This window comes from Lepisma saccharinum, chromosome 10 (assembly GCF_977018435.1).
Source record: "Lepisma saccharinum chromosome 10, izLepSacc3.1, whole genome shotgun sequence".
In the NCBI taxonomy this organism is placed as follows: domain Eukaryota; kingdom Metazoa; phylum Arthropoda; class Insecta; order Zygentoma; family Lepismatidae; genus Lepisma; species Lepisma saccharinum.
This window is the reverse complement of record NC_139238.1, coordinates 81,733,726-81,756,980: the sequence shown is the minus strand read 5'-3', so window position 1 is coordinate 81,756,980 and position 23,255 is coordinate 81,733,726. Positions and strand designations below refer to the sequence as shown.

The 23,255-nt window shown below is 38.6% G+C and overlaps 1 protein-coding gene across 4 annotated transcripts in view; it reads left to right on the top strand.

Moving 5' to 3' along the window:
* LOC145993985 (ATP-binding cassette sub-family C member 4-like) overlaps positions 1–23,255 on the top strand; it is a 214,712-nt gene that overhangs the window by 128,328 nt on the left and 63,129 nt on the right. For 3 of the 4 annotated variants that reach the window (XM_083130020.1, XM_083130017.1, XM_083130018.1), the window contains 6 exons: positions 574–723; positions 4,029–4,127; positions 9,488–9,684; positions 10,214–10,500; positions 12,194–12,273; positions 16,260–16,410. In XM_083130020.1, coding sequence (XP_082986146.1) covers positions 574–723; positions 4,029–4,127; positions 9,488–9,684; positions 10,214–10,500; positions 12,194–12,273; positions 16,260–16,410 — 964 coding nt within the window. The remainder of the gene's footprint in view (positions 1–573; positions 724–4,028; positions 4,128–9,487; positions 9,685–10,213; positions 10,501–12,193; positions 12,274–16,259; positions 16,411–23,255) is intronic. The other variant, XM_083130019.1, reaches the window with a different exon arrangement.

Here is a 23,255-nt window from a genome sequence, read left to right as displayed (position 1 = left end):
GAGGCTTTCTCTGCTTGTTTTCAAGACATCCGGAAATGCTGGCAGCTGTTTGTAGATAGTGGAGGGAACTACTTTGACAGGAAGAACCATTAGTTGGTGATTGCATCTAAAGATATCCCTTAGTAGTTATACAGAGAGAAGTAAGTCACTGTAATAAGCTTATGGTTCATAGCTGTACATGCCTGACAAGGATACCAGACAGGTGGCAAAATCGTGAACTTCATGGAAAATTAACCATAAGCTTATTAGAGTGAATTAGTTGCTGAGTTGAATATATTATTTCTTACAGCGTCAATCCTGAAACTTTTCTGACAAAGGTTACATGTAATAAAACTTGTAACTGAATAGATCACTCAAATTATCTGAATCTGAATTATCAAGATAGTCATCTCTTGGATAATCAAAATATCCAGATATCAAGACCACTAGCTGCTTCCAAAATAGATATTCACTAATTTAAAATCTGGACACCATTATCTGAATTTCTAGTATAAAACCTGTTCTAATGATTATGTGATGGCTAAACTATATATGCTTGCATAACAATTTAAATGTTCTTGTGACTCCCTTCAGGGATCTATTGAGGCTCAGGGCAACTACAATGACCTGCTAGAAAGTGGAATGGATTTTGCACACCTCCTTGCTCACAGTGAAGAGAAAGAAGAACATACCAGCAATGAAATAATAGAATGTTCTACAAGTGTCAAGCCAATTGCTGTTCAGGTAATATTGTAATTTTATATTGCACAATAGCAGAACAGTTATTTAATTAGATAATTCATTCATTAGCAATTATATATACCCCCAAATTATAGGGAATCTACCATGTTAACAAGGTAGACCTAACCAGTTATTATGCATCCAGAGGTTCTTCTTTAGTACTTTATTCATGTTACGGGAATTTAGATGTAGTAAGATATCAATACATGTGAAATGTGATTACGTATAATGACTATACGTTTCATGTGTGTGTGTATTAATTTAGTTCTTTCTGTATGCATTAATGCATTAGGATGGTGCATGTTATCATGTTACAAAATATCTAGTATTTTCATAATACCAAGAAAAATTCATAATAGAGTGGCTTATTTGAAAACAGTTACCTTTTGTATTTTTGAAATATTTTTTTTGGCAGTGTGTAAATTTGAATTCAACTATTACAACTATACTAGATCATGACTTCCAAAGTTCGCAGAATAACAATTTGTAGATTGATTTATTAGTCATATTAAAACATTTATATTTAATCATGAAACTATTTTGGTGAAGTGTTCAACTGAAAATATTGCATAATTATCAGGATATTCAGGCCTGGCACAAGTGATTAAATGTAACTTACATATTAGATATGTAAAATGGCCTTGAAAAATTACGAACTTGTACTGGTGATTAAATATGAACTTGTATATCTCAGGAAAACATCAACATTTTTTTCATTTTAAGGTATTTTTTTTTAAATGTTGACTGTTTGATACATAGTATTTACTAGAGTACTTGGCACCCTTGGATACAGCCACACACCTGGATTTTGAAGGAAGGAAATGATGGGGGAAATCAGTGCATTCTACAATACAAATAGGGTTATCACTATCACAATTTTACCTTTTTTACCTTTATACAACCCAATTTACACAAGGCGTTGGTGGGTTGCGTGTAGAGTTAGGCTCAATTTCAGGGTTGCCACATGCACAATAAATATTTATACAATACGCGAAAAAATATAAACAATTATTATTGTATAAAATTATTAAAAATATCACTATTATATCGCAAGTGACAAAATTCTTTCTCGAAGAAAAAAATAGGTTTTCTGGTATTTCATCGCTGAAGAGTCTACAGAAAGGAAAAGAGGTGAGAGAAAACAAGAGGTGACAAAGGAGAGGAGAAAGAGAAAGCGAAAGGAGAAGAGGGAAAGTAGAGGAGAGAAGAAAGAGAGGATAGGCGAGGAGAGGAGATGTAGTGAGGAGAATCGAAGAAGATTCTAGGAGAGATGAGGAAAATGGAGCAAAGAAGAGAAAATAATCAATGGCTAAGGTGGTCGGTAACGCGTCTGACTACCATGTTAAAGGTCCCGGGTTCGATCCCTGGCTGGTTCAAATCCGGGAACGTTTCTAACGATGGAAGTTGCCCCGGCAATAACATGAAACCCTAGGGGGTAAAGGTGGTCAGGGGCGTGATGCTGATCACATCACCCCCACTCACGACCGGATCAAGAAAGTGTGGGGCGTTACCCCCACACCCCCTATACACCTTCATGGCGTGGTGCTATGCACAGGGGAGCACTTTACCTTTTTTTACCTATCACAATTCAGTTGAAGGCAGGGAGTGTGGGGCTGAAAAACAATCAACACATAACTAGCAGTTAAACCAGAATGCCTTTTACATATTCTTTCACTTAATATGTGAATTGTAGTATACACACAAACATGCTTCATGCTTTATTTGCCTACCAATTACACCCCACAAGAAGAGCTAAATAGGTTGCATATATATACTGCGTAAATGGTGTTCATACGTTAGCTCTGTCTAGTTGGCTGCACTTTTGACACTCGGTGCAGTGCAGGTGTATCCAGTGTCAGATTGGTGCAAGGAAATTACATTCAACCAACTAGATGGAAAGCTATGTTCAAGTTCAGAAGATTCAAGAAATGCCTGTCTGCTGCTTTAAACCGTCATTTGATTAGTTAGCATGAGCCATGTGACCATACACCAAACATACACCAGTCCGAAAGGTAGTGCAGATGGTGCAGACACCAAATACACTACTTGACTCGAAATCAATGAACTAGAAGACTCTGTGTTGCACCGTGCAATCAACTAGACATTTCAGTGCAAAGAGAGTCAAAGCGAGTTTAAAAATGCAACCAACTAGACAGGGCTATTGTTAGGAGCTCTGTAAATACATAAGATGCACAGCCCTATTGTCTATAATCCTTTTGGTAAAGAAAAAAATGGAGGGTACTCGAGTAAATACAGTATCTTTTAATTACAAATTTGCATGATTTTTTCCATTGTATTGTAATAATGAATATTTTAAACCCTGAATGTCATCCGCCTATTGGAATAACATACAATTATATAAACAGTCATATTTGTAAATTGTTAGTACTTTCATAATATTAAATTTATGAAACATTAAAAAAAAATCTGAAATATGTGCAAAAATTGTTAGATTGTGATTTATGAGTTCTTTGCAATGCCCACTTTCCACTTTTGCTTTTTTTTTTTCCTTTTGTGTGCATAAACTTGAACATGTCACATAATTCGATAAGTGTCAATTTTATTAACTCTTATTTTTATTTCACTTTTTTCTCTTTTGGTTATATTGTGTCACTTTCTAGCAGTGATATATTCACACATTCCAAACAACACCCCCCAAATTTCCTCATTTTGGCTCTAAATACACTCCCCTAAACATGAACTTACACACTTTAAATTAAAAATTCTGGATAAATCCCTGACTTCTAGATTAACCACATCTGACAATTTGATGAAAAGCACATGACAAACCACAAACAATGCTTTCTTCTGGATTACACTAGTTCTGGCATGTGACATTTTGATTTTAAATCCAATTCTGGCAACATTTTTTTCAGTTTTGGTACCTAAAGGTTATATATTAGTTGCCAATGTGCATCTAAAGGTTGAAGCACAGTTTCAAACACAGTACAAAACTTGTGAAACAGTACAGAAAACAACAAAACAAATAACAATACTGAAATACCCAAGTAATGGTGCATAGGTGAATATTTGCCAAAGACTACATGATGTTGAAAATAACAAACAGCCAACCTACAAACAAGCATGATTGAGTGAATTTCCAACCATGTCGTATGCGATTTAAAGTGAGGGGCTGAAAAATTACAAGCACTTAAGACTAAAACCCACCAAATATTAGCTGCGACCAGCACAGCCATGGGAAAAATTTGCCCTGCACACGTCATTAAGTGTTAATATTGAAAAATGTTAATTACAGATACAAGAATTTTATATTTCTAATATCACATTTCGTTTTGTTTTAATTTAAGCTTAGTTCTTCCCAGCTGCTGTGTATTCTATATAATATGACGATAACAAAAATTCTCTCACATGGGAAACACTGGTTGGTGCATGCAGGTTTTCAGCATGTAAGTATCTACAAGGGTTGATCAAATGAAAAGGTACAAAACGACACTGTATCCTCCATAGGCCTGAGCACATTGATCCCATTGATGAACGAGCCGAATGATTCCTTTTTCCCAGAATTCCTTTGGCCGTGACGTGACCCAGTCCTTCACAGTGTCCTTGAGTTCATCGTCCGAGGTGAAGCAATTTCCTTTGAGATGCTTTTTCAGGGGACCAAACACATGGAAGTCATAGGGGGATAAGTCCGGACTGTAGGGCAGATGGTCTAGCTGCTCCCACTTCAACCTGGACAGTTTCGCGTGTGTGACCCTGCTCTTGGGTCATCAAGCAAACTCTCAAGGCCTGCACGAAAACGGGCACTCCATTTCCTCACTGATTTGCCAGACACACAGTCTTCCCGTAAACGTTCACCATCCGGCCATGAATATCGGCCGGTTTAACACCTTCCGCTGTCAGAAAACGGATAACGCCTCGCTGCTCTTCAACAGTCGAATTTGCCAATGTTAACGCCATCCTGTCTGAACACGCACTGCCGCGTCTCTTGGACGGCGCTCTGTATCAGAGCCTCTGCTCTCTCCTGCGCATGCATGTTCCCCTGCATGCTCCGTTGCCGCGTGGCGGCTCTAATCGCACCCCTACATATCACGCTACGTTCTCCCATTGCGGCATCGGTATTATATAAACAATTCCGTTGTTACGACGTTCCGTACCTTTTCATTTGATCAACCCTTGTATTACAATTTCATACAATTTAGTTGGATAAATTTAGAGGAGTACTATTTAGCCTTCTTAAACCTAAAGGTTCATGGCTGCAGCAACACAGGCCTTCCATCTGTCCCTATCCTGAGCAAGATCTATATACTGTTTTCCATCCCTACCAATTTCCTTCAGGTCCATCTCAACGTTATCCCTCCATCTTCGTCTTGGTCTTCCTACAGGTCTCTTACCATCAGGTTTCTCAACAAGAATCCTGTAAACTCTTCTTTCGTCTCCCATTCGTGCCACATTACCTGTCCACCTAAGTCTTCTTGATTTAATCATTCTAATAATATTGGGACATGAATACAAATTATGTAGTTCTTAATTATGTAACATTCTGCACTCACCTGTCTCCTCATCCCTTTTAGGTCCAAGTATTTTTCTAAGGCTTTTATTTTGAAATACTCTCAATTTATTTTCCTCTTTCAATGTAAGGGACCAAGTTTAGCATCCATATAATAATACAGGCAAAATTACTGTTTTGTATATTTTAACTTTTAATTTCTTAGATATTACACAAGAAGACAAAAGTTTATGTAGAGAACAGTAACATGCATTTCCTGAATTAAGCCTACTTTTTATTTTGTCTCAAATATCATTTCCATTTGTTAGTATTACTCCTGCCTAAAACAGACAGTACAACAGAAGAAAGAAACTAAAAGTTTTAGAGTTTTGTCACTTTTCACCTGATGTCACATAGACTGGGAAACAAGGACGTGCTCAGGAAGAAAATTTAGGGGAGAAGGGGTTGACAGGATCATGATTTCATAAAAGCTAATATATACACAATAAAAAGAGAGAGAGAGAGAGATGTTTGATTTTGTTTATTTTACTTCACTTTGTGCCACTTTTAGCTAATTGTGAATGATGATACAATGAAATTCAAGAAGGGACACTCACAAATAACATTCATCCCCAGGCCAGGATTCGAACCTGGGACCCCTGGCATCGTAGCATACTGTGTTAACCACTTCATCATGAAGCAGGCTAGAGAGAGAGAGAGAAAGAGAAGGCACTATTATTTCAGCACTGTTTGACACAATTCGTAATATGGAATTATACATTACAAATTATATCACTGAAATAATTTGCTTGGGTTTCTGAAACAGAGCACGGGTATTGGAAGAATTGAGAAAAAATATTTATTTTCTAACACACATTTTAGTGTATGTCCTGCAATGATGCTGATGTGCTCGCTCTCTCTCTCTCTCTGTCTCTGTCTTACTGGGTGTAAAGTTTAGAAAAGTTTTTGTTACAACAAAGTGCAGACAGCAGTGTACATAGCGGACAAAGAATTCTAATTGTTCATGTTTCAAGAATATTTTGGAGCATTTTGAACCCCCAAGCCCCCCTTTCTTGGTATGCCCTGGAAGTTTTAGTTCTTGTATCATACTGTCTGTTTTAAAACCATGTACTTTTATTACCTCCAAAGGTAGGATGATAACTTTAAAAGTACATGACGGTGACCAAAGTCATCATAACAGTACTATCCTCTCTGATATGTATGTAGGTTTCACATTTAATAGTAGCAACTATTTATTCTCAAATGATACAAAAGAAATACCTCTGTGAAACTTGTACAGCCCTTTGATGTAGTCACCAGCATTGTGTACAACCGTTGCCAGTGATGTGAAAGTCATAGTATTTCTGTAGCAGTGCCTGTTCTGTTGATGGTTTGAATAGAATGGTCTATTGCGTGAAGAATCTCTAGAACAGTTCAGAAGCTTCATCTTGGGGATCAAATCAAAGTCACGAGGACTGGTAGAGCATCTGCCAGCCCCATCGAGCTAACAAATCAGCCACAGGTTGCACTACATGCACCCGAGCATTGTCCTGCAAAATAATGGGACGATTCAGCTGAAAGTGTTCCCCTCTTCTTTCGCAATGCAGGTTGTAGGTTATGTTCCAAAAATGAACAGTAATACTGCACATTGACAGTCTGTCCTGGATATATGGCGACAATCACCAGAACTTACACATTAGTGGGGTTCTGACTGCACAACTTAGACCGCCAACTCCAACGATGTTCTATTCCTCTTGTCACTGCGCATATGCCTAGTATTCGAAGGAAGGGTTCATTTACTGGGAGGTAGCTTAGGTATCAAACTAACATGTGGTATAAGTGAGTAGCACCGGTTTTGTTTCATGGCATATATACAGCAGTGTTGCCACTATTAAATTTCCAACCCACGTATATAGATGCACGTTATAGTAATAAACACAGAAGGAGCTGAGTCAATGCACTATATTGCCAATAATGACCGGACACCCTCTGAGCTGTAAAAAGGATCGCCTATACATCTTCATGAAGGACAATGAGTGTGCTGTAGACGTGTATACCACTGCCAGCAGTCAAAATGAGTGGCAAGCTCGAGGTATGCACAGTCATATGGGTGTCTGGTCATTATTGGCAATATAGTGTATGTTAGAATTTATTCACTGATACTGGCTGATGCTTGTTCAGAGTTGGCGTAATTCATATGGTTCACAAAAATGTCACATGACACATTCATGGAGTCTAATCATCCAGAATATTAATAAAAAAATTCCATGTTTTCATTCATTTACACTAGTACCAGGTGTTAAAAATTCTTAATTCATCCGAATGAAAACAAGTATATCTGGGGAGAAAGGTAACAAATGTTTTATTCAAAGTATGCGCCATCGCTAGCTATACATTTTGCCCATCTGTCCATCAAATTGTGGATGCCCTACCAGAAAAATCGTTCACATTTTGAGGTGATCAGGTCAGCAAGCCATTGTTCGACATCTTTGTAATTGTTGAAGTGTTGCTGGGAAAGTGAGTGAGGCATCAATGAAAACAAGTGGTAGTCCGAAGGGGCTAAGTCTGGTGCGTATAGCGAGTGGGGCAAGAATTCCCAGCCAAGTTCACGAAAACTGCTGTGTTCAATAGTAAAAACAGTCATGTGTGGGAACATGAAAATCCACATGCACTGCTAGTGGCACATCATCAGCACAGATTTGCAGTGAATGTGTGGTGCGGGATACTGCATGACCATTTGATTGGACCATACATTCTCCATGTTTGCCTATGTGGACCCACTTATCAAGCATTTCTCAGTGAGGTTTTGCCTGAACTACTAGAGGACGTGCCCTTGGCACTGAGACAAAGATTGTGGTTTCAACATGATGGTGCACCCCCACATTTCGATCGGAATGTGCGCCATTTCCTCAATACCGTATTCCACAACCAGTGCATTGGCAGGGGAGGGCCTGTGCCATGGCCACCTTGATTGCCTGATATTACGCCCCTGGATTTCTTCCTCTGTGGAGAGATGAAACGCCTCATTTACGAAACACCTGTCATGTCAGCAGAGGACCTCGTTGCCCATATCAATGTAGCTGCAGCATCGATAGCAGAAACGCCGGGGTTGTTGGGTCACACTAGACAATCCTTGATTCACCGTTGTCGCCTCTGCTTGGAAGTACATGGTGGACACTTTGAAAACCGTCTGTGATGAGGTGGATGCCCTACCAGCTGGGTGGCCGCGGTGGTTCAGTCTGTAACGCATCTGACTACCATGCTAAAGGTCCCGGGTTCGATCCCCGGCCGGTTCAAATCCGGGAACTTTTCTAACATTGGAAGCGGCCCCGGCGCCCACCCAGCGTTGAATAACATGGGTACCTGGGGGAAACCCTGGGGGGTAAAGGCAGTCAGGGGCGTGGTGCTGATCACATCACCCCCACTCACGACCGGATCAAGAAAGTGTGGGGCGTTACCCCCGCACCCCCTATACGCCTTAATGGCGTGGTGCTAAGCACAGGGGAACACTTTTACTTTACTCTGTGATGAGGTTCACTTCACACCTCCATTAAGCATACTGTGTGCCCTTCCGGGTATGCAATCTATGACAGTTAACTTTTTTCGTTTTTACATCATGGTGCCCTTCGCTCAGGAAATTTTCTTTGTTTTTGGTGCCATTCAACACATGCCAATTTTCGTCGATACCAGCTCATGCCCAATGCACACCCATCCCACTCCCATCAACATCTTCGTTCGCATTCTTTGGGGAATCCCTTGTGCCGACGTTGCACAACATTGCAGCGTGATTTTTTGACAAGAGCGTACCCAATTTCTTAGTGGACCGCCCAACACCGACGACTTCTCTCCACCCATTTTGCCATTATTCACTTCGGAAAATCATTTTCCCACATTTTCAAATGTCAATAACTCGGCAACAAAGCCGTTTCTGGAATTTCATTACATGAACTTTCCACCTTATTTTCACTCGTACAATCACCTTCCAAGCATTGTAAACGAACTTACGAAACACCCTGTATATATATATATATATATATATATATATGGGGAAAGAGAAAGTTTTGTAGATTTCAGAAAGGTTTCGTAAATAATAATAAAAAAACAGAAATATATTTTCCAAGATTTTTTTAAAAAATAAAAAAAAAAATCTCTGTCTACATAGAACAGCATGATATTTTCACGTCAGTCCGCTAAGTGTTGATCAATATTCTGAACAATTATCAAGTACTGGTATCAGTTAAAAGTAGTATTGGCTCATCTCTAAGGATATGGCTTTTTATTTCATGTATTAATATTTTCTTTTTCTTTGCCATGCACTAGATAAATTCAAAAGGAGACACCCATGAAGAAAAACCTACGGGGGTAGCAGAACATCAAGCCAAGGGTTCAGTGGATACTGGCGTGTATAAAGATTACATAAAAGCAGGAGGAAATTTGTTCCACATATTTCTTCTAATTTTCCTTTTCATTCTTGCACAAGTATGTCGCAGTGGAAGTGATTATTGGACATTATATTGGTAAGTATTTGAATTTCTTCATTGGCAAACTTTGAGCAAATGGCAATATGTGTCTTGCATATTTCAATCCATGTATTTTCTTCAATGTCTGTAAGATTTCAAGTATTTTGACCAGAGATACATTTTACATTGAGTTTGTTTGTTTCCAAAAACATCACCGAAAATTCATATTTCTAATTAGAGACATGCATATTTCATTTTTGATGGAAACATAAAATGTGAAATAATATGCAATGTTCATCATCATGTTTTTGAATGTTGTGAGGTATGTTTATCTACCATGTATTATCACGAAATGAACTGGAAAATAAATTGAAACAAGAAATTTAGAGTTTATTTATTTACTGAAACAACATTTTAACATCAAAATGAAATTATATATGCCGCTTTCGATCCTGAAATGTGCCAAATTTTTGTATGATCATCTTGATTTTATTTACCATAAATATGTGGCTCTACTAATTATTATTTCTATCATCTTTTCTGTTTTTTATGCAATTCAGCACTGATTAATTAATGCTATTTCCAGGGCAAACCAGGAGGAGTTACAATCCAAATGTAGAGATACAGGACAAATATATTTGACAAGCTTCACTACAACAACGTGTAAGGCAACTAATGGAAGTGTAGCAACACTAAGTTCTGAATTTTCTATGTACATTTATGTGGTATTAGTAGTAATGACCATACTTACAACATTAATGAGATCTGTGTATTTTTTCCACATCTGTATCAGAGCTTCACAAGTACTTCACAAGAGAATGTTTGACTGCCTCATGAGAGCACGTATGAGATTTTTTGACACCAATCCATCAGGTAAGTAGAAAGATCCCATAAATATCACAAAGCACTCTCCATACTCTCTAAATTCATAGTTGATTGTTTTAGCAATTAAGAATATTTATATTATGAATGAATTTAATCACCGCTACCAGCCAATACAGATAATGTTGAGAAAAATTTTCAGTTTAAATATTCTTATACATTACTCAAAGTTTATCTTATCTGTATAAGTTTTTTGCCAGTACTGTGTGAGGAAAATGTGATTAAATGGTGCCTATTTTAAAATTCTGATTATCTGATTCTGGTAGATACATATGACACAATTCTAAATAAATACCTATATATGAACATTTATAATTATTCTGAACAACTTCAAATTATTATATTCTAGCATCTGTATCAGTGGCAATTGGTAAAAATATTGACATCAGTATTCATACCCACTGAGCCTTAGTTAATGTAGTTATAGGACTGACCTGATATCACTTTAAACTGATAGCAATACTAATACTGATGCACTTACAATTTCCACCAATTCCAATACTAATGCTTGAAAATTTTTCAAAATATTCACGAACAATAATATGCAAGAATTCAACTGGAATTATATGCATGACTTTATCAGTTTTTTCCTTTAAAATCAAGAATTGTTTATTGAATTATTAAAATGGCTGTCATTTAATCACAAAATCAATTACTGGTTCAAAGTACACTAAAACTGAAATTTTCATAATTTCCATTATATTGTAGTGTAAGTGTCACATGGCATTTTTGTAGACATTGCAAAATAGCTAAACTCCGGAAAAATATCAGTTGGTGAATCTATTCCAAACAAAACTTTCTGTAGCAATAATAATAATATAAATAATATAATAATATAAAATCCAATAGTGTCAGCTAATACCAATACATCAACATCAGCATTGGCTCAGATATACAGTGGAACCTTGATTTTACATTTTCCAGAGGATAATACTGAAAAAAACTTAAAATGCAGGAAAATGTAAAATTGAGGAAAATTTTATAACTATGTTGGGACCAAAAGGTAAAGTAAAAAAAAAGGTAAAGTGCTTCCCTGTGCTTAGCACCACGCCATGAAGGCGTATAGGGGGTGTGGGGGTAACGCCCCACACTTTCTTGATCCGGTCGTGAGTGGAGGTGATGTGATCAGCATCATGCCCCTGACCGCCTTTACCCAACAGGGTTTCCCCCAGGTATCCATGTTATTCGACGCTGGGTGGGCGCCGGGGCCGCTTCCATTGTTAGAAAAGTTCCCGGATTTGAACCAGCCGGGATCGAACCCGGGACCTTTAGCATGGTAGTCAGACGCATTACCGACCAAGCCACCGCGGCCAACCTTGTTGTTGGGACCATCAAGATAGAATGCACAATGCAGGAAAATGTAAAATCCATTAACGTAAAATTGGGATTTAACTCTATTGCTATCATATTTGCATAAGTCATACATATCTGAACTTGAAGGGTAGATTTTGACTTTGTGGATATCTCATGAGAAAAAAATTGCAATGATATTTTCCAATATTCTGCGTGCATGAACAAATGATAATCACAATCAACAATGACGTGCAATATCATCTGTCCACCACAAATATTATGACTTCCATGTCTGGCCTATCCATCATGTCTTACAATTAATTTATATTTTGCATATGCCCATTTAATAAAAACTAATTAATTATTTATATATTAACTTCTTAAATTTTAGGTAGAATTTTGAATCGATTTTCCAAAGATATGGGAACTGTTGATGATTATTTACCTCAAGTTATTATGGACACAATTCAGGTAAAGGAGTAATTCTAAAAGTGCCACAAAATACAATAATTTCTTTAGGTATACACTGACATGAAATTTTAACCATTACTGATAATCTACTGAAGTAAAATTTATTCATACTAATAACCAATATTTTATTAATCTGATATTAACTGGCAAAAATTCTCTCAAAACTGTGAATGGTTCATTCATTGCCGTAGTTAAATTATGTAACTAACCAAGTAACTGCAATGGATTCTGCCTTAGTATAAATTAACTGTGTACCTAGATATTTACTTTACAAGACAGGTTACTTTATAAACATAATTATTTTTTAAAGAAAATGAAGAATCAAGAAGAAATAATTATGCAAGTGAAATCCACCTTAGAAATACTCTCAAAAGAAACATACACAATAGTGACCACTCCCGCTGACCTCAACAACAACCCTGGGGCCCTTAATGAAACTTGGCTTCCTGCCGTCAGAAATATATGTACCTGTTCAAACCCATTCCACCCACACAAAAACCTCAAAAAAACATGCACGAACCTTAAGGGCCTGTGAAAATGCCTGCCTGCAGATCGGAGTGAAAAACGAACGCCTTCTCAAGAATGCATGCTTGGCAAAAGAAGAAAGTACCACACTCACGCCGGAAGAGCAGAAAGTGAAAGGCCTGCGTCAACTAGCACCACCGTGAATATGAGTGGGAGAAAAAGGAACGACGCCATCTGCAGCAAGACAATACATGTCTGACAAAACCATCAGACAGGTCGCGAAATCGATTGCAAACAAAAACTGCATGGAAAAATGAAACATGAACTCATTAGAGTAAATTGCCTATCTTCACATAACCACCAAACAGATATCTTTAGATACAACACAAAATGTGCATTTCTTTAATGTGAAAGGGTTGTGGCTTCTCAAACAACATGGGAAAAATATTAGTTATATTTTGTTGTCAGAATTACACACTTACATTTTGCAACTCCTTTAAAGTCACACACTATCCCACACTCACATGGTATACGGTAAACTCCAGGAATGTGGAGTTCAAGGTCATCTTTGAATGACGGTCAGTGAATGGTCTTCACTTCGTGCCTGGCTAGAATACTGCTCAACTTCCCGGACGTGTGCACAACAAATGGTAAAACTGTTATAGTGGGGTGTTCCTGTCCTGTGTTGCTATTGATAGAGGTGCTGTGCGGTGCAGAATCGGTCCATGTCCTCATGTTCAACTTCTCCGGGTTGTGAAGAATCGGCCCTTCTAAGGGCCACATTGTTGTCCATGGTTGGTCTCTGCTGAGATGAAACTGCTTTGTTGATCGCCCTGTTGATATCTCTGATGTGGTATTCATTCTGCTGAAGCGTGGTTGTGAATTCTGATTGTAGATTCTCCTGGTCCAAAATGGTTCAGAACAGAAAATGGGGGACAACCATTTTGTGAATTTTTGGTAAGCCATACAATCTGGGAGGCTGGCTGCCATGTGCTGTCAGGTGTTGGCAAATCTCTTCAGTTAAGCCACATTTCTTGAGAAGGCGGTTTGTTTTTTGCTGCACTGATATGTTGGGGTCTCTGTATGCCTGGTCACTCAGAATGGCTTACCAAAAATTCACAAAATGGGTGTCCCCCTGAGACCCATCATCAGTTCTAATATAAGCAGTACAACATACAGAATTGCCAAGTACCTCACATCGCTGCTTCAACCTCTAGTCAGACAATGTGAACATCACGTCAAGAACTCAACTGAATTTGTCCAGGAACTGAAGAAACTCAAGATCTCCCAAAACGACATTCTTGTCGGTTTTGATGTAGTTTTCCTGTACACCAGAGTTCCGGTTAAAAACACATTGGAACTTCTAGGAAGCCACTTTCCACCAGCCATAGTTAATCTCGTCCGCCACACGCTAACTTCCACATATTTCCTGTACAACGGGAAATATTACGAACAATCTGATGGAGTTGCCATGGATTCACCACTCTCACTGGCGATTGCGAACTTCTACATAGGTTATTTTTAACATGAAGCACTGAAAGTCGCTCCGAACCAACCTTCCTGTTTCTACAGATATGTGGATGACACTTTCGTGATTTGGCCACATGGACGACCAGCATTACGTAGTTTCCTGGATTTCCTTAAGAACCGGCATTCCAACATTCAGTTCACCATGGAGATAGAAGAAGATGGCTGCCTCCCATTCCTGGACATTCTAATCCAACTCAAACCAGATAGCACCCTCAGACATAGTATATATAGAAAACACACGCACACCGACCTGTACCTAAATGTCCATAGCTTCCATCATAAAGCACAGCATCTAGCCATTCTGAACACTCTTGCGCACAGGGCAGTAACCATTTCGGGCCAGGAGAATCTACAGTCAGTATTCACTCATCTCAGAACCACGCTTCAGCAGAATGGATACCACATCAGAGATATCAACAGGGCGATCAACAAGGCAGTTTCATCTCAGCAGAGACCAACCACAGATAACAGTGTGGCCCTTAGAAGGGCCGATTCTTCTCAACCCAGAGAAGTCGAACATGAGGAAGAGGCCCTCACAAGGACCGATTCTGCACCGCACAGCCCCTCTACCAGTAGCAACACAGGACAGGAACACCCCACTGCAACAGTTTTACCATTTGTCAGACACACATCCGGGAAGTTGAGGAGGATTCTAGCCAGGCACGAAGTGAAGACCATTCACAGACTGTCACTGAAAACCAAGGCCCTACTCCGTTCATTCAAAGATGACCTGGAACTCCACATTCCTGGAGTTTACCGTATACCGTGTGAGTGTGGAACACCATATATAGGCCAAACAGGATGCACCATTGAACAGCGACGTAGAGAACTTCAGTTGGAACATCAGATTATTCCAACTAGAAAAGTCTGGACTTGGGGAACACAGCATCACCAAGGGACACAGGATTTTATTTGCAGACACGGAAATAATAGCCAAATGTGCCAGTTACTGGGACCAACAAGTAAAAGAAGCCATAGCCATTTCACGGGAAAGCACCAATCTCACAAGGGACGTTGGACTCCAGCTCGCTCAGTCACGCCTGGAACCCACTCCTCCGTAATAACATGACACCAGCCAATAAGAACACCAGGATCCAGAGCAAGCCAATGATAGTCTTGTGTATAATCCTACACTGGTCTTCATTTCTTATATTCCCTGATGAAGAGAGCAATGTATACACTTGAAACGTTGGAAGCTAAGGCCGATTTAACCTGGTTGGTAACCTGAGGACACTTGTTCGAATACTTGCATTGTAAATACAAGTACTAAGAACAGAGAATACTGTAGCTGATTATGTAAAACATATTTCTTTCACATGTGTGAATGGTTAAAAGCTACATACAATACAAAAAGGTTAAAAATTTATAAAATAATTTGCAATCATAGCATATTGTTCCATTCTGTAATACTCCTCACTTATTTGACGTGCTAAAATAATGGGATATAGAGCTTCAGCACACTACTTGACAGTCCTAAAATATTATAGTTACCACCTGTGCATTTCATTTATTTATTTTATTTTATATGTTAAACAGAAATCCTTATTTAATAATTCACTGCACTTATACATGGAATATTACTAATCCTACATTAGAAACTATGATGCAAGTTTGTTCGAATTTTTGTTTTGAGTACACTTTATGCACAGATAGGCTAATCAGGACTGAATATACAGTTTTAAGTGGGATCCAAACCACTATGTGCCCCCAACTGGTATCAAACCTGGGATCCCTTGATTACAAGATGACACTACCACTATGCCATTGGTGAAGCCTGTGATGCACATGCATTTACTCCAATTAGAATCACAAAAATTGTCTCTAATAATATAAAATTATGACCATGCCATTGCAAAATATACCACTAGAAGAATGGTTAGTTAAAAAAAAAAAAACTTTAAATGTAAGTTTCAATAATTTTGTTTTATTAATTTCAACTGAGCAGCATTCATTTCATAAAAGTAATATAAAATTTAAATTCTTTCTTATAGATATGTTTGGGAACAATCAGTTCACTAATTGTAATCTCTGTGGCTAATTATTGGCTAAGCATTCTAGCCATACTGTTTGGTATCTTGTTCTATTTCCTGAGGGTCATTTATGTACCACCTTCTAGAAGTATCAAAAGACTGGAAGGAATATGTAAGTATGTTTTGATTTCTCAAATATAAATTTTGGTATTGTATTGATTGGTTTGATTTATTTTACTTTGCATTTTTGTCACATTTTGCTAACACGGAAGATAAGGATGAGTGATATGATGAAATTGACGAAGGGACACACAAAGAGCAACCATACCTAAGTCAACATTTGAACCTGGGACCCCTGGTGTCATAGCGCTCTGTGCTAACTAATCCTTCACCAGGGTCTGCACATCGTATTGAATTTGCCCCCAATAAGGACCTCACATACTATGTGGTGCACATATGTACATGTTTAAATGAAGAGCAAAGTGTAAAGACATGGATCCATCATTATGAAATTGATAGTAGACATATATTTATCTTACAAATCCACATTATATGAAACATATCTTTCAATTTATGAATACTACAACAACATGGTGTTCCATTGGATTAAGTTAAAAGCAATGTATTATAGGGATGGACTGATCTGAAATTTTTGCCGATACTGATAAGCTTTTGATATAAAATATACAAATACTGATCCAATATAAAATTGCTCATGCTTCTTGAAGAACATAAATTCTTGCTGTGGTCAAGCATGTTAAGTGGTAAACTTTCGATCTCACCTCTGATGTTCACAGGTTTGAGTCCTGGCCTAGGTATGAGTTTTCTTTGTGAGTGTCTTTTCATCAATTTAATCTAATCATCACTCATTCTCATCGGCGTAATTAGCCAAAAGTGGCAGAAAAGCGATGTAAAATATAAAAAATACAAATTAATATAGGTAACCAGGTGGCTACTGTGAGTTTTGCTGACTGTTTCTGTGGAAAATAAACTTACAAAAGTATTGTATGTTCATAACAGTGATAATAAAATGGCAGAATTGTGCACTAAATTGTAGCCTATTTATTTATATGTTGCATCGGTAATTTTACTAATACACCAATATGCCAATTAATCTATCCCTGCAGTCCTTAACCAGTGGCCTGCAGACACCCAGGGGCAGTGGCGTATGCTGGTTCTAAAGTGTGGGTAATCTCCGACTCTTGATCCTCAAACTCCAAAAGTTTCCGTGCAATTTATGTCACGATCCATATTGGATTTAGGAATATCGTGTCAGAATGTTTGTCTTATTGCTACGACCACAATCAACTAATTCTCGTTATTGCAGTTTAATATACGTGTAGAATTTTAAATATTAAAACAAGACAGTATTATAAAGCTATAAAAAACAACTTGTGAAATATAAAATGAAAGACGTGCACTAGTGAAATAAAAACCCGCAATATTAATTTAAGTGCAAAATTCAACTTACTCCAGGACCCGATTACTTGTGCGGTACCACATCCAAAGCACGCTGTTTGTCCAGTTGCACGTGTGTGAAAGATTGCAGCTTAACAAAGGAAGTTACGTGACTCTTGGATTTTTCATGTTTGGCACAAGCGTTGCAAAGATTACAATATCCGCCACATGTCCATACATTCTTTTCAGCCCCGAAAAGTAAGCATGGCCCACAAAAAAGCAAAGCTTATTAACACTTATACTTCCTGTCAACCATGGTGTTTTGTCAGAATTTCCTTGCGAAAATGCTTCACATATTCTAGATTTTTGTCTTTGCGTGTAGAAATAAGTTCAAGCAATGACACTGGCCTACCTGTATTAACAATTTGCAACTTCTCCTGAAAAGATCTTGTTCAAAAGGTTTCACCAGCAAATCTTGTATCACATCCATTATCCTTTAACACAGCACTATCACGACAAACACTAACACTTAAATAAATAATAAACATGAAGCACAGCACGAAGCCAACGACTACACACATTCAGTTTCATGCGCCAAACTTCTGTTGTTGTGTTCCTGGCTCAGAATGAAATTCCTTATGAATGATAAAAAAAAATCCCTTTCCGAGCTCGAAATGACAGGTTTTAAAAGTTCGAATCATTGCAGGCCAGAGCCAGAAATTTATTTCGGGGTGGGGATCATTCCTTATTAGCAGCTGCCACATAAAGTTGAAACAGTGGGATTAGAAGTCCTGAAGATGAATCTCAGATTATTACAACGTATTATGCAAGGTGTTTAATCCTGCTAATGAAGTAAAATTAATTACCACTAAACACTTTTTAAATTAGATATTTGTAGGATTTCGGGGGGGTATCAGCACCCCGACTCCTCCACCTGGCTATGTGCCTGATGTGTTTTTTTCGTTTTATGTTTAATTCATTCATCTTCATCACTATTAATCTAAAGAGGTGGAATATAGCAACTTAAATTAACTAATATATATATATATATATAATTTATTTTTGATATCTTTCCCTTTAAAAAATATTTAGTGCCATGAAAGAAGTATTCTTGCTGCTTTTGAAGATTAGAGAGGAGAAACAATTGCGATCTGCGAGACGCGAATGGTCCGGGGATTTGTGCCTCCAGGTTACGTTGCCGCTAATAGGATAGGTGAACCTAACCTACTCACCAACTTTGGGCTCGATTGAATTTACAAATCTACCTGGCTATGTAACCTGGACGCACTTATCCCTGTGCAGCTCTACGCTGTCCTCCTTTGACCATATACATGGAGGATGTCCCCAGCTGACCAGCATCCATTCCGAGGAATGATTGCTGGTTTATCATAGGGACTTTTAGCCTGTTTAATCTGGAGCGAGTGAAGCGCGTCCCGGACTTATCCACCCAAATATGAATTAATAAACCAAGATGTTGGAACGACACATTTAATTTTCTTGGATTTCTCACATTTATATATATACAAGCACTGAACAAACTTATAGGTTCGTTTTTACATATATAACCAACAAATAGGTAACAAGAGCATGGTACTTACATAGTCTGCTTCCATCTCATCACACATGGGCCTTTTGATAATGTGCACTCACCACTCCAACCTTGAATGGGGGGGGGGGATTTCTGAGAATTTACTAGAAATATGAACGGGTCTTAAGGCAGATGGTTATTTACTTGCAAATGCACTGTTTCAGGGAGATATATGACAAAGGATGTGCTGAATAAATGTGGATGCCTTTGGATGCCAATCCCCTTGGTTTTCTGAAGGCCCTTTGTCCTCACCATGTGGTTTGGAAATGTTCCGATTTTTCAGGGTTTCAGGATCCATGCACTATAAGACACTTTAAACCCTGTAATTTGTCCATTTTGTACACTATTGGACTAGTTCTATGCACTTAGTAGGTATTCCACACTATTGGACACAATGGCCGCTCCATTGTTCCTCTCTCCAATGGCCTACTCTGGCCCAAACTGCTGGAGCGATGTGTTCTGCTTCAGATCTAAACAACAAGTAAGTTCAAGATGGCGTCCTCTCATGATAAATACTATCTCAGTTCTATTGTCTGGAAGCCACACTCAGGAAGCCATCTGATTGGTCCACAGCACCTTGGGTTACTTGCCTTCATCAAGTACCTTAAGAAATCCACTACATGGCAGTCTAGTCGAGGCTAGTTCCACTGGCTCTCACCAGATGGCACTGGTGCTGTGAGACCGATTGTCTTTTGTCAAAAACATCGATTTTTTGATGTTTTTGGGGTGTATTTGAGCTAATAATTGTGACTTGGGGTTATTTTCAGGGAAAGCAAGTTAATTTGTGCTTGCACAAATGTTATCCTGAAAATATATCTATTGATAAAATATTTGCATGAAAAGCAACATGTGCTCATTGGATTATGCCTACACACAAAATGTTGTCATTTTGATAACCAATGAATTTTGGTCAGGGACTTATTATTTACTTACTATTTTGATGTTTTATCATACCTTTACTACTTAGGCCTAATTCCTGCTAATCTTAATATATCTGGGAATGTCTAGTCCTATTAATTTTACCTGGAGTGAATTAGCCTTGTACTTTTGTTGGAGTGGTGCCTGTATGTATTGGGGATGTATACCCAACCTTTGGTTGGTTATACAATCACTATTTTTGTAAATACAAGGATGGGGGGAGTCAGCATATAGGTGCTATAATTGCTTAAGCTTTGAATTTTAATTTAGTTTGCTTCATCTTCAATATTTAAGCTTTTCCCTTTTGATAAATCTATGTTCAAGTAACAGAAATCAGCAAGACAGAAGCAAATGTAAAGTGAAAATTAGCGTAGAATTGGTTTGCCCATGTTATTCAATTTTCCTGTTCTTCGCACTCTACCGGGTATGTTTTCCCTAGTTCAGCGGAGGGAACGGAAAAGGCTCCGAAGGTTGAGAGTGTGACCGGTGGACTCTCACAAGAAGCTCCTGAGAAGCAGTTTTTCCTCCCCCTCTTTCCTCTCTCCTCGCCAAGGGTTGTAAGGGAAGCGGGAGGAATGACGTCAGGGTGAGATTCCCTGAAGTCATACCACCGGCTGCAGAAAGGTTCCCAGACATTCAGCGGCAAACTGTTGGAAGCATTGGCGCGCTGGAAGCAAAGAAATGTATGCATTGAAATTGGTTTGGAAGAATATTGCGAAGAAATGTATATATCTTTTTTATTTAAAAAAAAAAGAAATACAGCCGGGTCATCTGCAATTACCTAGATGACCCAGAGTATACGCTGCTGCCCAGGGGGTTGCAATGACCTTTTGTAATGACATACTTGTATGAAACATAGTTTTCTGATTTTATAGATCTGAAAAGAAGTAAAGAAATCATTTGGTAGTGTCAAAATTAAGAATACAAGTTTCAGCCGTTAAGTCTCGACTTAACCCTTGGCTGCGGAATGGGCGAATTTTTAAAAATTTTCCTCTCCATTCGAAAAACCTCTTGGATATTTCAAAATATGAAAAAATACATACGCTTAGAATTCCTTCTAGAGCATTGACATGAATTTTCATGTAGATTTTTTTGTTTTTCACTGATTATTATTAAAATGAACATATGAGTATTGTAGCCCGACCCTGTGGCCGAGTGGTTAGCACATCGTGCTGCGACGCCAAGGGTCCTGGGTTCGAATCCCGGTCGGGCTTGGTTGTTTGCGAATGTCCATTCATCAATTTCATCACTCATCCCCATCTTCGCAAATTAGCCAAGAGGCACAAGACGTGAAGTAAAATGAACTAAATCAATCAATCAATCAATATGAGTATTGTAATAAATTGTATTCTATAATTGTGAGACTCTTGGCGACTAATTTTAATTAAATATTTGATGTGCTTTAGAACCTCAAATAGTTAAGTCATGGGGGTTCACATCAATTTGAAGGATGGGTCCATGGTATTCCATTGGGTTTCAAATATCACATGTAAAATACGAAGCTTGTCCAGAAAGTAAAGATACAAACACATTTGCATGTTAGGGGAAAAATGTGTACCAAGGTTGGCAACACTGGTAGTAACCGTGATAAATACGACGAGGATTGGGAGTGAGTCGTCAGTGCTGCGCTGAGTCTTGTGCGAGGTACACGCGTTGGAAATGGCAGTGGCGATACCGAATCCTGCCTAGTGCGAAGTACGTGCCATGATCAGGTTTTTGCAGGCACAAGGAAAGCATCCATCGGAGATCAACCGAGAAATTGTGACTGTGTATGGGAACGTAATGAATTGTCAAAATGTGGCGAAATGGTGCCGTGCCTTCGCAGAAGGTCGACGTGATGTTCATGATGAAGAGAGAAATGGGAGGCCGTCCGTGATCAGTGACGACCTTCACAATCGTATTGAAGCAGAGGTGCGTGCGAATAGGCGGGTGACAATTCGAGATTTGTGTGTGATGTTTCCTGACAGTTCGAAAACCACTATTCATGAAGTTGCAAGTGGGTTAGGGTACAGAAACTTGTGTGCACGCTGGGTCCCAAAACATTTGACTGACGAACACAAAAGCAAACGACTGGGATATGCACTGGACTTTCTTATTTGCTACGCAGAAGAGGGAGATGCATTCCTGGACTCCATTATGACAGGCGATGAAACATGGGTGTTCCACCATACGTCTGAATCCAACCAGCAGTCACTGCAGTGGCGCCATACCTATTCTCCAAAAGTCAAAAAATTCAAAACGTCAATTTCAACCCACAAGCTGATGGCAACTGTTTTCTGGGATCACCACAGCATCCTGCTGGTGGAATTCATGCCGCCTAGAAGAACGATTAATGCTGAAACCTACTGCCAGACTTTGAAACATCTTTGACATGCAATTCAAAACAAACAGAGAGGCATGTTGTCAAGCGGGATCCACTTTATTCATGACAACGCCCACCCCCATGCAGCGAATGTCACCAAGGATGTGCTTGCACAGTTTCAATGGGAAGTCCTTCACCATCCGCCATACAGCCCCAACCTTGCACCCAGAGACTACCACCTGTTCCTGTACATCAAGAAAAATCTTGGTGGAAAACACTTTGCCAAGGACGATGAAGTCAGGGAAGAAGTTACAACTTGGTTCCAGATGCAGGTGGCGGAGTTCTACGATTCAGGGATACAAAAACTTGTTCCGCGTCTGAACAAATGTTTGGACAATAGTGGCACTTATGTGGAGAAATAGTCTCTGTATCAGTGTATCAAGTGTAACTTTAGTTGCGAGCAATACATTTATTTTGTATCTTATTTTTGGTTTGTATCTTTACTTTACGGACAAGCCTCGTAAAATTAAATGGTTTCAGATTATTGTAATTGGTATTAGAATTTGAAATATAAAGTGCTTTCAAAAATATAAATATTGGTCACCATAACTTCGTTCTATTACTTGTTACATTCTGTGTCATTAGAAAGAGCACAAAATTTGGAATCTTCATGAAATTGTGAAGGAGTATCATCATCCTTTGGCATAGAAGTCAAGCCTCTTTATTTCTTCCTGGTCTTCCACCACTCCTCTCTTTCCATGGTATTCCAATCTTCCTCTTCTCCTAACACTCTCCACTATCTGCTCTTCCC